This window comes from Anolis carolinensis, chromosome 4 (genome assembly GCF_035594765.1).
Source record: "Anolis carolinensis isolate JA03-04 chromosome 4, rAnoCar3.1.pri, whole genome shotgun sequence".
Lineage (NCBI taxonomy): Eukaryota > Metazoa > Chordata > Lepidosauria > Squamata > Dactyloidae > Anolis > Anolis carolinensis.
Genome location: NC_085844.1, coordinates 151,349,529 through 151,362,971, shown reverse-complemented (window position 1 = coordinate 151,362,971; position 13,443 = coordinate 151,349,529). Strand labels below are relative to the sequence as shown.

At 38.6% G+C, this 13,443-nt stretch overlaps 1 protein-coding gene across 1 annotated transcript in view; it reads left to right on the top strand.

The window, feature by feature from the left end:
- Positions 1–13,443, top strand: part of btbd8 (BTB domain containing 8) — an 85,424-nt gene that overhangs the window by 47,807 nt on the left and 24,174 nt on the right. The window contains exons 5-7 of the mRNA XM_008109245.3: positions 715–804; positions 9,050–9,130; positions 12,713–12,809. Of these exons, the coding sequence (XP_008107452.2) occupies positions 715–804; positions 9,050–9,130; positions 12,713–12,809 (268 nt within the window). The remainder of the gene's footprint in view (positions 1–714; positions 805–9,049; positions 9,131–12,712; positions 12,810–13,443) is intronic.

Below are 13,443 nucleotides of genomic sequence, written 5' to 3'. Positions count from 1 at the left end.
AAAACATTTACTAACATTGAACAAGCTTTTTACTGAAATACACAGAATTCCTGTTGCCTTGCTTTAGAACATGTAGCTGAAAAACTATTTCTTGACTAATTTTGTTCACTGTGCTTTGGACCTGAAAATGCACACCACAAACATGTACACACCAGAGAAAAGCTCTTCTGTCTAGTTCCCTTAAGAGACTCTTTCCAAAATATTGTTGTACCAGAACGAATCAGACTGGAAAATTTATGGTAAAACAGTTATGTGAAGCTTCGAGTATGAATTACAGTTAAATGGCAGATCTGCCCTCCAAAAGACTTTCCTCCTTTAATGGGCGGAAAGATGAAAGACCTAAAATGGGAGTTTACAGAGATGCTGCTGTACAAATAGAATGGCTGTGTGTTCAAAGAGGGAGAAATCCCAGCTGTTTAGGAATCTGAGTGATTTTACAGCCCTTGTTCTGTGGATAACAAAAATGAATTGAGAATTAGCTGTTAACTGGAGGCATTTCAGAATGGTAGCCCTTTTTTCTCAATCTGTGACAAATTGAATTAAATTGCCAGATAGACTAGGGAGGAATAAGTATGTAGTGAGAAGGCACATTAGAATGTAAAGGGCGAGGAAATGCAACCTTTTGCAACGGCTTTCGTAAAATAAATATTTGTATCTAGCAGAATAATGTGGGGTTTTTTGTGTTTTTCTCTCACCCCCCTTTTCCTCTCCCAGGGCCATTTTGTGTGCCAGATCTAGTTACTTTGCTGCTATGCTGAATGGGAGCTGGGCTGAAAGCTCTCAAGAGCACATCACTCTTCAAGGGTAAGCATAGTTGTTTGCAAGTCATATGAGAGCAAAGGTAGGCAATTTAAAATCCCTGCAAATACGGAGCAGCCATGCTGCATACAAAAGCGAGTCAGATGAATCTGTCCTGACATGGTATTTGGTGTAATATATTTGAGAAAGAATTCTGCACTTTAGCTAGTGGGAAATCTCTCTATATTCATCTGCATCTGTTCCTAAGAAAAATGAGCTGTAAAAATATAAACTAGGAGCATTCTTCGTCAGGAGGACAATTTGCATTGCAATTAATTCTGTCTGTGCTTCCTTGCATTTATCATTTCTTGTCTGTTTTTAGTGTGACTTATTCAGCTGGTGGAGATGTAATGCTACACACCTACTAACCAGGAGTAACAATTTGTAAGGCAGTCTAGGTGTGGCCTTCCTCGCTGTGGCACATTGAGACAGGTTAAAAAGACCAAAAAGTATCAGATTTTGTTTCTGTTCTTTCTGATTGGAGATCCATACATAGAATCGTAGAGTTGGAAGAAACCCAAAGAGCCATCCAGCCCAAACCCCTTCCATGCAGGAAAACACAATCAAAGCACTCCTGAAAGATGGCCCTCCAGCCTCTGTTTAAAACCTCCAGAAAAGGAGACTCCACCACACTCCAAGCCAGCATATCCCCCTGCCAAACAGTTCTTATCATCAGGAAGTTCTTCCTAATATTTAGCTGGAATCTTTTCCCTTCAACTTGAATCCATTGCTCCGTATCCTACTCTCCAGAGCAGCAGAAAACAAGCTTGCCCCCTTAAATGGGATATTCTTTCAAACATTTAAATACGGCTATCATATTCCCTCTCTGCCTTCTTTTCTCCAAGCTAAACATAACCAGCTCCCCCCAGCCATTCCTCATAGGGCCTGGTTTCCAAACCTTTGACCATTTCATTCTCCCTTCTCTGGACACGTTCCAGTTTGTCAACATCCCTCTTGAATTGTGCTGCCCAGTACTGGAAACAGTATTCCAGGTGAGGTCTGACCAAAGCAGAATAGAGTGGGAACTATGACTTTTCTCAGTCTAGACACTATACCCCTATTGATGCAACCTAGAATCACATTGGGGTTTTTTAGCTGCTGCATTATAATATTAACTCATGTTCAGCCTGTGGTCTACTAAGACTTCTAGATCTCTTTCACATGGATTGTTTTCAAGCCAACATATGTCTGTGCATTTCATTTTTATTGTCTAAGTGTGGTATCTTTTACTTCTCCTTGTTGAAATGCATTTTTATTTGTTTGGTTCAGCACTCTAAGCTATTAAGATATTTTGAATGCTGATCCTGTCCTCTGGGGTATTAGTGATCCTTATAGAAGACCTTGTAAAGGTACAACTCCCATGATCCCATAGCATTGAACTGTGGCAATTAAGAAGATGTCAATCTACATTAGTTTTACAGTGTAGATCAGGCATGGGCAAAGTAAGGCCCGTGTGCTGGACACGGCTCTCTTGAGTGCTTATGACCAGCCCTCCTCATTTTCTCTGTCTTATGCCAAAAGGACAGGGGAGGAAGGCACATAGTAGCTGGGAACCCTCCGGTGGACTCTCAGCCGCCGCATGCCTTCCTTGGGCCCAGCTCCCAGCATAAGGTGGCTGAGAGAGATCCAGAGCTGCGGAAAGGACAGGCCACTGCTGAGAGAGTTGTCTCTTCTCTCAGCTTGGGAACATGGCGGGCCATCACATCCCCAGGCTGAGAAGAAAGTCAGGAACAGGCTGCTACCTCCCTTCTGGTCTGCCTGGCCCGGCTCCAATGCTGCCCCCACCCTCAAAAGTTTGTCCATACCTGGTGTAAATGCACTTTTAGTCTGTGAAGGCACATGCAATTAACTTTGTTCTCCTACTTCATACTGGTAAGACTAACAGTTTAATAGGTTTTCATAGCTATTCGCATAGTAAGAGTGGCAAATGTAAAAACAATGGATCGGTTCATGGATCACTTCATTTACAGTGTTGTATTACAGCTTTTGGGGGAAACCTCTTATCAGTAACAGAGCTACTGATACTTGAAGCAAGGATCATAGTCTCAGAGTCCAAGGATGTCTAAATATTAAGGTCTTGTTTCAGTCAGCACTGAAAGAAAATCCAGAGTATTTATTTATTTCATAGGTTTGTATGCCGCCCTTCTCGCCCCCAAGGGGGGGGGGGGGGAATCAAGGCAGCTTCACAACTGGTTTGAATACTGTGTAGCATTTCAGACAGTATATTTGATTGTGACCCACGCAAAATTTTGTCTTACAAGAACGAGCTGCGCTGCATTTCAGGCTTATACACTGCCCTTCCATGCTCCTGCCTGCTACAATTCTGAGTGGATTGGGAACTTCCATTCCATTTCAGGTTAACTGTAATTTAGCATATGTCCAGTACTAAAGTATGTTTAATTCTCCTGTACTAATAATGGTTTGTTTAAACAAGACATGGTATGTTTTAAATAAACTACAGTTGAGATCCACCTTAGTTTGTCATAGGCAGATTGTTTGTTTTTCCGTGGTTTTATGTGTAATCTACATCATATTCGAATCACCATGCATTTTAGTCATTGACTGTGCAGATTTTTCCTCATTTATAGAACTGTGTCTTGAACATATGTGTTATAACTAACCAATTATTTTTAAGGGACTGCAAGTTTTTATTTACAATCTTTTGAAATAATAATTATAATACTAGTACTTTTTTATTTCATTAGCAATTGTTGGGTACTTTCAAGTCATTTCTGATTTATGGCAAACTAAAGGTAACCCTATCACAAAGTTTTCATTGGTAATGCGCTCATTCCGATTTCCTAAATAACATTCATTCAGATTTTCATTATTTTGTGATGAACTTATAACCCCACCAAGTAATGTTGAAAGCCCACATCTGGGACCCTGCAGTGTTGGCGGGATGATTTTGCAGAAAATTAAACAATGAATCTCTGTGAACCACTGCTGGGAGAAAAAGAGACTGCTATTAGAGCAAAATCAAAACCATTGTTCCTGTAGCCCATTATTGGTTCTCTCGGCAAGTAGAATACTTCATGAATATTTAAGTACAATTGAGACTAGCAACAAAATGTTGCAGTAGGTGGCCTCACTGTCTAACAGGAGCATTTCTGTTTAGGATTTCAGTGAGACATGCCTTCTTCCATGATATCATAGACTGTAAAGTGGTGGTTCCCAACCTTTGGGCCTTCAGGTGTTTTGGACTTCAGCTCCCACAGTTCCTAATAGCTGGTAAGCTGGCTGGGATTTCTGGGAGTTGAAGTCCAAAACACCTGGAGGTCCAAAGGTTGGGAACCGCTATCCTAAAACAACAACTCCTCTTCCTTTTCTGAATGTGTGGCCCCTAAAGGACACCGAGCTTCCTTTGGCTTTGCTGGGTGGGATTTGGGGGGTGGGGGTGACTCTCCCTTTGAAAGTTTTTTCTTTCTACGTATTTCAGGATTCACTTGACCATGTTGGCATTTCTGAATTGCTTTATTTTTGGCTCCAGTCCTGTTGTCAACTGAGTTTGCTATCAGAGGAAATGATACCAGGATAGATTTGCCATTACCATTAAGTGTCTAATATTAGCAAGGGACACAGTGCATATTTATCATTTGCAAATTGGTAAAAGGCCATTATGGGATATGACTCATTGCATATTAGGAAGAAGCTTCCTCCCTCCGCTTACCAATCTGTTGGACATGCATTTGTACATGATGTGGCATGGTGTTAGGCATTGGTTAAAAATTAACATCCTATAGCTTTGTCTGTGTAAGGAACATGAGGCACATCTTGATATCGCCAAGTAGGTGCAACCTGTCTTCACTGACATATGAGACTGCTTTTTCCATGTACTTGCCTGACACCAAGAGGGTAGCTTATTGTTTTGACAAACATGCATTGCTTCTCATGGAAAAACCAAGGCCCTGATGTTTCCAATATACTTTGGAAGGACTTAGCTTTTTGAACAACAATTCCAAGAAACTAACCTTGAGTGAGAATCGTGCAGTCTCCAGATGTTGTCGGACTCTAGCTCCCAGCATTCCTTACCAGTCTAGAGCTTCCAGGACTTGTAGTCCAACAATATCTGGAGGACCAAAAGTAACTTCTCCAAGCTCTGGCTCAGTTCAAACAGAATGCCAGACTTTGCTTTGGATAATAATAATAACTTTGTGTTGTCGAAGGCTTTCATGGCCTCTGAGGATGCCTGCCATAGATGTGGGCGAAACGTCAGGAGAGAATACTTCTGGAACATGGCCACACAGCCCAAAAGACATACAACAACCCAATAATAACTTTATTTATGTCCCGCCTCATCTCCCCAAATTGTTTTGGGGCAACTTACAAGGCAAGACAGTGCAAAACAGAACACATAATATATACAGCATTATTGCCTATCTTGGAAATATACTGGATTTACAAGAACAAGTCTGGAAGAAACTTTGAGCTCCGGTACTTGGATAAGGTGTTGGCCATTGCATCCCAGCCAGCAAGGTATAATTGCAGGCCAAGCTCAAACCTGACTTTAACTGAGCTACTCCATCAGTAGAAACATCCCTTTTGATTCCACCCTGCTCACTGCAGATTTTGAAGTTGTTTTCATAAACACTGGAGAGTATAGCACATATGGCTTACCCTGAAATAATGAAAATGCTATTTAAGAGACCAGCTGTCAAGGCAGCAGGGCTGCTTGTTCATGCTGTTTTTATGGCTGCCTCATCCAGTCAGACAACTGTGCTTGATTTTGTCACTTACCAAATTTTTTAAAAAATGCAACAACTGAATGCTTCTTAAATATATTTCATAATTGAAGTGGTCATATATCATTGTTCCTTTATTCTGGGGAAAGCTTCATTTGAAATGCAGGGACTGGATCATGGTTGACTTGATTCTGAATTGCTTTTCCATTAACTACAGGAAGAACAAGCCAGCAGAGATTCCCAATAGAGGAAGAGTTTTGTGTGATTTTTCCCAACCGGAACTCTCATACTGTTGCAAAGCACTCACAGTCCTCCAGTGTACATTTCTAGGTGCTTTAGGAATAGGGAAGAATTGACAAATGTTGCTTTCTTCAACCAGAAGGTGTACCCATGAGTGAAGTCCTCCACAAGTTATTAAACCACTTGTTCTCCTTCATGGAAACTGGTTCTTACCTACTCACATCAACAGCTTCATGCTAGTCATGCCATTCTCGGCATAGGGAAATGCTTCCGGATATTCATGTTGTGTGGATGGGGAGGGACAGTGATAATGTCCCTTCCTAGCATAGTTAAAGTCAACGTTAGCTGGCTAAAGTGGAGAAGACAGGGCTTAATAAATGGCTATATAATGGGAGTAAGCACCATAGAAACTAAAAGACCATGCTGAATAAAATAGACTGTATTTGAAGAAGAAATTGAAGGAAGAAGGGGAGGCAACTTGATAAAAGATAAGACTGTGGCATCATAAGCATGACTGATAGTAGTAGATAACACACAGTGAGAAAACTAATAAAGCTATGGCAGAAAAGTTTTATTCCAATGCACTGAGAAAAGAAAAATGTAGTCATAGTGCTTAGTGCAAAATATGATTTCAACAGAGCTATTCTACATTTGATTGGAGGAGGGAGGAGAGATGAGAGACAGAAGGGAGAGACAGTTGACAAGGAGGAGTTTGAAATAATCCATGGAAGTGATTAAACAGTAGCTTCCAAAAAAAACAGGATTATAAGAAAATAATTGCTTTGCTTGATAATTGGTAAAATTCTACTATGGTATTTTTTTTTTCAAATCTCGACAAACAGATGCCTTTGGAGGAAATAAGAGCAGAATAACAATGACTATTGCATGTTTTCCCTGTGCATCAAGTATTTGGAAATTTTCAACTTCCACATCTGGGTGTCTTATTGTTATAACTGGTAGAAGTAACTAGTTACATTTGCATCCCATCTTTTCTTGAGTGTGCTCTTGGCAGCAAACATGGCCTTCCTTCTCCCCACTTTGTCTTTGAGACACCCCATAAAGGTCAGAACGAGAGAAGGTAGCTGCTCCAGTCAGTTTCATGACCCAATAGAGACTAGAACTTGGATGTCTCAAGTCTCAGCTCCACACTGAATCCTCATGAGTCCACTGACATAACCTAGGGCTTCTTTTTTTTTTCTTCTAAATTTACACAATCCTTTTTGAGTTGACAATGCACTCAAATTGGAGGCAACCAACAGAGCAGCTCCTTCCATTCACAAGATGTGGGGGAATTCAATCCTTGCTGGAAGGAAGGAGCAGAGACGTAATCTTTATGGATTCTGCATGAAGTACTTTTGTATTGATTCCCTTGACTATTGGTCAAGTTGGTTGAATCTTCTGGGAGTTGAAGTTCAAAACACCTGGAGGACCAGAGTTTGGGAACCCCACTGCTCTAGAGCGATTCCTTAAACTGTGGGCACCAAATGGTGCTTAGCTCAGTGTTGGGGTCCCGAAAAATTTGGCAATAGTAAAAGGTTTTTGAATGCCACCTCAACATTTACACAAATTTTGTTAGGAACAACATACAGTGTTTGCAGTGGGCTCTGCAGAAAATCCTTCAAGAGTACTTCATAAAAATGAAAATCAGCCAGCTTAGCAAACCTTTATTATAAGTAAATGTTTACTTGTATACCTATTTTACATACCTATATCACTGGGGCCATAAAAAAAATTCTTGAGTGGAAAGGGGTCACAAATGGAAAAAGTTTAAGCTCTCCTCTGAAGGACTTTCCAGTCCTCCAGGCTGGTTTTTCAGGAATTTCAGGAAAAAGAGAAACCTTCTCCCTCTTCCTCCAGCACCAATAAAAATCAGGGAAGTTGTAGTTTGGTAAGGTGTTAGCACTCTTTTGCAGAGAAGGCTAAAGTCGTTGTAAAACTACAACTCCCAAAATTCCATAGCATTCAGCCATAATAGTCAAAGTGCTATCAAATTCACCCTCAGATAAGCTCGATGTTGGCTGCAACCTAACTATTGTAAAGAAAGATGGGTGGAATTATATTTGACATGTTTATAAGTGTTTTCCTGTCTTTCTGAATTTCTCCAAATCTGAACTTATCTTTTCAGGGCTGTAACTAAGGCACATTAAATGGATGCTTTGCATATGATCCCAGTATCTTTTGTGAATGACCACAACTTGTTTTAGGGCCTGTTATTATCCAGTAGAATCTCGCTTATCCAACATAAACGGGCTGGCAGAACATTGGATAAGCAAAAATGTTAGATAATAAGGTGGGATTAAGGAAAAGCCTATTAAATGTCAAATTATGTTATGATTTTACAAATTAAGCACCAAAACATGTTTTACCACAAATCAACAAAAAAGCAGTTCAGTACATGGTAAAGTTGTGTAGTAATTATTGTATTTTTGAATTTAGCACGAAACATCACAATGTATTGAAAATATTGACTACAAAACATTGACTACTAAAAGGCCAACTGCGTTTAATAATACAGAATGTTGGATGAGTGAAGGTTGGATATGCGAGACTCTACTGTATATGTAAAGGTATTACTTTGGGAAAATGTTGAAGAGAAAGAAGTTGCAGGGTTGGATTTGGAATCTCAGGCATTCTTCTTAACTTCATGAATTCATACTATACTGTAAAGCGGTATAGCGACAACAATCACACTCTGAAAATGTTTTTGTGTAATTAAAGAGAGAAGACATCCACACTGGCCTTGGTGCAATTTAGCACCAGCACCAACCTATGGTTGGCTACTACAAGAATGAATATTCCATTTGCTCCCTGCCTCTGATTTGAGACACACAATAAATTGTCCTGCTCTCTGAATCAGCAAGTGTGGTTTGCATTTAATTTGCTATGAAAATCAGATGAAGCCATAATTTCCAGTACTTATAAGGAAAAGGCCTATGGCATTCATTTCTAAAGAAAGGCATCTTAATCTGCAGATCTGCTCTAAACTCTTTAGAAATGAATACACTCCCCAACATTTGTGAGATGATGTAAAATTGCTTCTACCATACAGTTCTGATTTTTTTTTTCTTTTGCAGCTTTCAAAAAGCTGACCTTGTTCAAATTACCTTTTAAGTTTAGAGTTTTTAAAAAAGAAAACGAGTCGGGGAAGACAACCCATTTTACATTGTATTAGTGGTATGACTTTAGCTTGATGTGGTTTTGTTTCACAGTGTGATGGGGTAGCAGCAGTTCAGCTGTGGTAAAGCACTTGCGGTTTATTAAATGTGTATAATCTGTTTTCTTCTGCAGATGCTGGTGTCTGTAATGATTTTTCTTTCTGTTTTCTGTAGCATAAACCATGTAGAGATGACTGTCATTCTGCATTTTATCTATGGAGCAATTTTGGATTTCCCAAACAAAGCTGATGCTGGGTAAGTGTCATGTTATGTTGATTTGAGTTACATAGCAAGGTTATTCTGTTTCTCACCCATCTACAATCAAGTGAAAGGAGCATCACAACCTCAATAAATGAAATGGTAAAGGCTCCAGAAATAATTATAATGTAATTATATTTGAATTGCTAATAGGGTATGACTACATGGCACTTTATTTTACTTGTTAACTGATACACTAGGACAGCAATATAAAGGAAGTAGTAATGCATAGTTCAGCATGCATTTATTTAATTTTAGTTTATTTACATACATGTTTTTAGTCACACGTATGCAAATCTGTGGGTGTGAAACACACATAAATGGCATCCAATTCATATCTCTTTTTAAACCTCTTCCTGGTTATTATTTACCCCTTTTCTATGATTTTGCAGACCAAATGGCTAGACTGCAAATTCATGGCATTGAAGTCTTGCATAGATGAATGAACTTTGTAGCTAACCTCACTGAACTATGCAGATCCGATTCAGGTCAGCTTCAGGATGAGAAACTAAATGTGTCCTATCACTTTGAGATTGCACTTGGATAAATGCTGAAATCTCTTGATGCTGAGAACAAGATGTGTGATTTACAATTCCTTTATACTTCTCTTATGTTTTGAGGAATGAATCCTTTGCTCCTACCCCACTTCTTTTAAGTGTAAGGTGACTACAGAAGCTAACTGTGGCTATGCTAAGTAGTTTCTTCTGAATGTGAGTTTGTTCAACTTGTCTCAAATCTCGTTAAGAGAGACCCCTGAACAGCTTTAACTGCAGTTAAGATTATTTCCAGCATAATGGCTAGTCATGCTTAAGGTTATCAAATGGAAGAGGGTGCTTGTTATAGAAATGGAAAGAATTTATGACCCCGAGGCTTGCACCAGCGTAATGGTAAAGACAGCAGGAGGGTAATGTGTGCAGTTGCTAATAAGGATGCTTACTGGAGATTTTATTTAGACTTATAGAAAGAGATTTTTATGAAGATTTATCAGAGACAAGCCTTCACATGTACCTCTGTTCAGAAGATTTCTTGTTAGAATATCACGGTCTCAAACACAGTTGGTGGGGACGACTGAGAGGGTCTTCTCAGTGGTAGCCCCCCAGCTCTGGAACTCTTTCCCGAGGGAAATTAGACTAGCCCCCACCTTGGCCACATTCAGAAAAGAGCTGAAAACCTGGCTATTTCGAGGTGCGTTTCACTGATTCGGCACAAATTGACAGTGTCCTTCACCTCCACCTATACCCAGCTATTGTACTTTATTCTGGCCCAGCTCAGAGGTTGCAAGATATTGCACATAAATAAATCTTATGGCTTTACCTCTAATCCTGATTATGCTCACCACGCCTAGAAGGCTATTGGTTATTGTGAGTATGTTTTTATTGTATTTTATATGCCTTTGATTTTATTATGTTTTAAATGTACCTTGTTGTATTTTGTGGTGTATTTTGGGCTTGGTCCCCATGTGACCGTCCCGAGTCTCTTCAGGGAGATGGGGCAGCATACAAGAGTAAAGCTATTATTATTATTATCAGAAAAATATTCAGATATACATACTAGTTTTATACAGAGCATGGAAATACCAAGCAATGTAGTTACCTATACCGTGTTACTTGAATGACAGGTGTGAGAATGACTAACATTTTTTTTTAAATAGTAGAAGGCAGCTGATGTTTGGGGATATATGTGCAACAAGTAACATATGCAGGCATTTTGAGTGGATTTTTAAAAGTGTTCTTCCATTCCCTTTTTGGTCAATTGTACCTTCCCAGGAACAATGAGAAGATCACAGTGAAATTTTGTAGACACTGTGACAAGTAAAAGTATTGGATTATTCTTAACACTGTAACCTGTACCAAAGGCAAATTCCTTTTATAATGTAATTTTCCATATTCCACTTGAATAATAAATGATGTAACAGAAATGGGAGACTGGAATTCTTTTAGTATCTTCGTGTGACTCTAGTTGTTGGAGAACTACAGTATGAGAGAGCTCTTCCTTGCATATCCTTCTTGTGGGCTTCCTACAGTTGGCTACTGTAGAGGATAAAATGCTAGTCTGATTGACCTTTGTGGCCCATAGACCATAGTTACATTTTACTCATGATGTCATAAGGCAGATGCTATTGAATAGCACACCATTTTCTTAGGGATCTAACCTGCTGCAGTGTGTGACTGACGGTTGATGTAGTGAGTTGTTTATGAACTCCCAGTCTGGCTACACTTTCCATTTTGTTCTTCATATTTCTAGATTCCTCCTTTCATTACCTGTTTCCTGGAAAATTCCAGGCTTCCTATATAGATTTTTTCTTCAATTAGGCTTACAACCACACATCTCATATTGAACTGGGGTTTAGTTTTGTGTAGGGATGGAGTCATATTTTTTTCTTGTTCTAGTTTACCTTTTCCAGTAACTTGTGTAGTGAGGAGGAGCATGATCACGCAACTGATCTCTCTTGTGGTAGTCCTATAGTTTAATGTGAAGTAAACCATGTTTAAGTGGTGTGGACTTTTGCAGACTAATGGAGTGCTGCGCCTATAGTTTAATGTGAAGTAAACCATGTTTAAGTGGTGTGGACTTTTGCAGACTAATGGAGTGCTGCAAATGGAAAACTTGGTCTGTCTTTTTGTAACATATCAGCCATTTTTTTACATTCTGGGAACATTCTTTAGTACTTTGAACTGATTGTGAATGTTTGGGGATGAGATTTTTTTAGAAGTTTTCACAGAAAAGAAAAGATGTTTGCTAGACCATTGTTTAGTGGGGTTTGCATAAGCAAGACTGTTAAGTTAAATATTGAGGCCATTATCTTTCATTCTGGTTATGTTCTTTGTGTCCTTGAGCTGATGACAAGTTTTGAATGAATGTTTGGTAGTTATAACAATAATTATTTTGAATTTTCACAACAGAAATAAATGATAAGAAACATAAGAAAGGTGAACTTGCACTTTGTATTTGAGGCACATGGTCTCTGTATGCAGCACAAATTACTAGTCTGAAGGTACATGTTAGAGGATTCCAAAACACAAACTTAACCATTTTTAAAAGAATACCAGAATAGAAGATCCCTCTTCATGAAAAATACAAACGTACAGTTTTCTGGAGATACCCCATTACAGTACACCACTGACTCTTTTATAGTTGCTTTATGTCTAGCTTCAAGTCTACAGGCCTGCAAAATTAGTCAGATTTTTACATCATGTGCATCATTGTTTTCAAAACTTGCTTTGATATTGTTGTTTTGTAATATGTGACTGAGTAAGATTTGCTTGGGGAGTAAACATAAGAAAGTGGTTAAAGTATTCCAATAGATCTCCAAAACCCTTTAATTCACTGATATGGAACACAAAAACCTGTTCAAAGGCTCTATAAGAAATTACACTGAAACATCAGTGTCTAAACTTCATAAAAACTGAGTAATAGTGGAATTGATAAAATATCTAATTTGTGAAAGAACTGTGTGTGATATAGCACTTTTATTGTGTTTTTGAAATTGAACAACCAAAAATACATTAAAGCCAGCTACATACAATATTGTAAGGAGTTTTTCTTCATCACAGGCCTGTTTATTGTTTTTTACTTTAGTTGCATACTGAGCATTGCGGATATGTATGGACTAGAAGGTCTAAGAGAAGTGGCTATATATATTTTGAAAAGAGACTATTGCAACTTCTTTCAGAAGGTATGTTCCTGTTTGTGTCTGCTTTCCCATTGCAGGAAAAGCCAAACAGCTTGAAATGCTTGGGATCAAATGATATTGCACGCCAATCAGCTGAGCTGTAAAAGCCTTTTGCACATCTCGGTCATTGTAATGAATTAGCTAAGATTACCAAGAGCAATAAAATATTAACTTAATATTTAAATAAGTTAAAGCTGCCATGAATAATTTTAGAATCATGGATTTAAAACTGTTTTGTATAAGTAACAACTGTAAATCTACAAGTTTTGTTATACAGAATGTACACTGGGTGATGTTTTTTATCAATGTCCCCTTTGAGTCCCCTTTGGGGAGATAAAAGGGGTATAAATTATAATTATAATAGTAATATCAAGGTTTCTTTATTTAGTAGCAGTAAGCAGGTACCTTCATAAATGACATTTTCCCATTCCTACTGATCTTGATCTAAATGTTTGGAAAATGGTTTTGAAAGAAGAAAATTTAAATATTATTGAGTTTGGATAAGGCTGTCAAGATCAGACTGCATAGCAGTCTGATTCTACTTAAATCTGGATCAGGGTGATACATAAAACTCTTTCCTACTGGAATTAACAACTCATAATGACTTCCAAAAAATGAAGGAATTACTGAGCGGCAT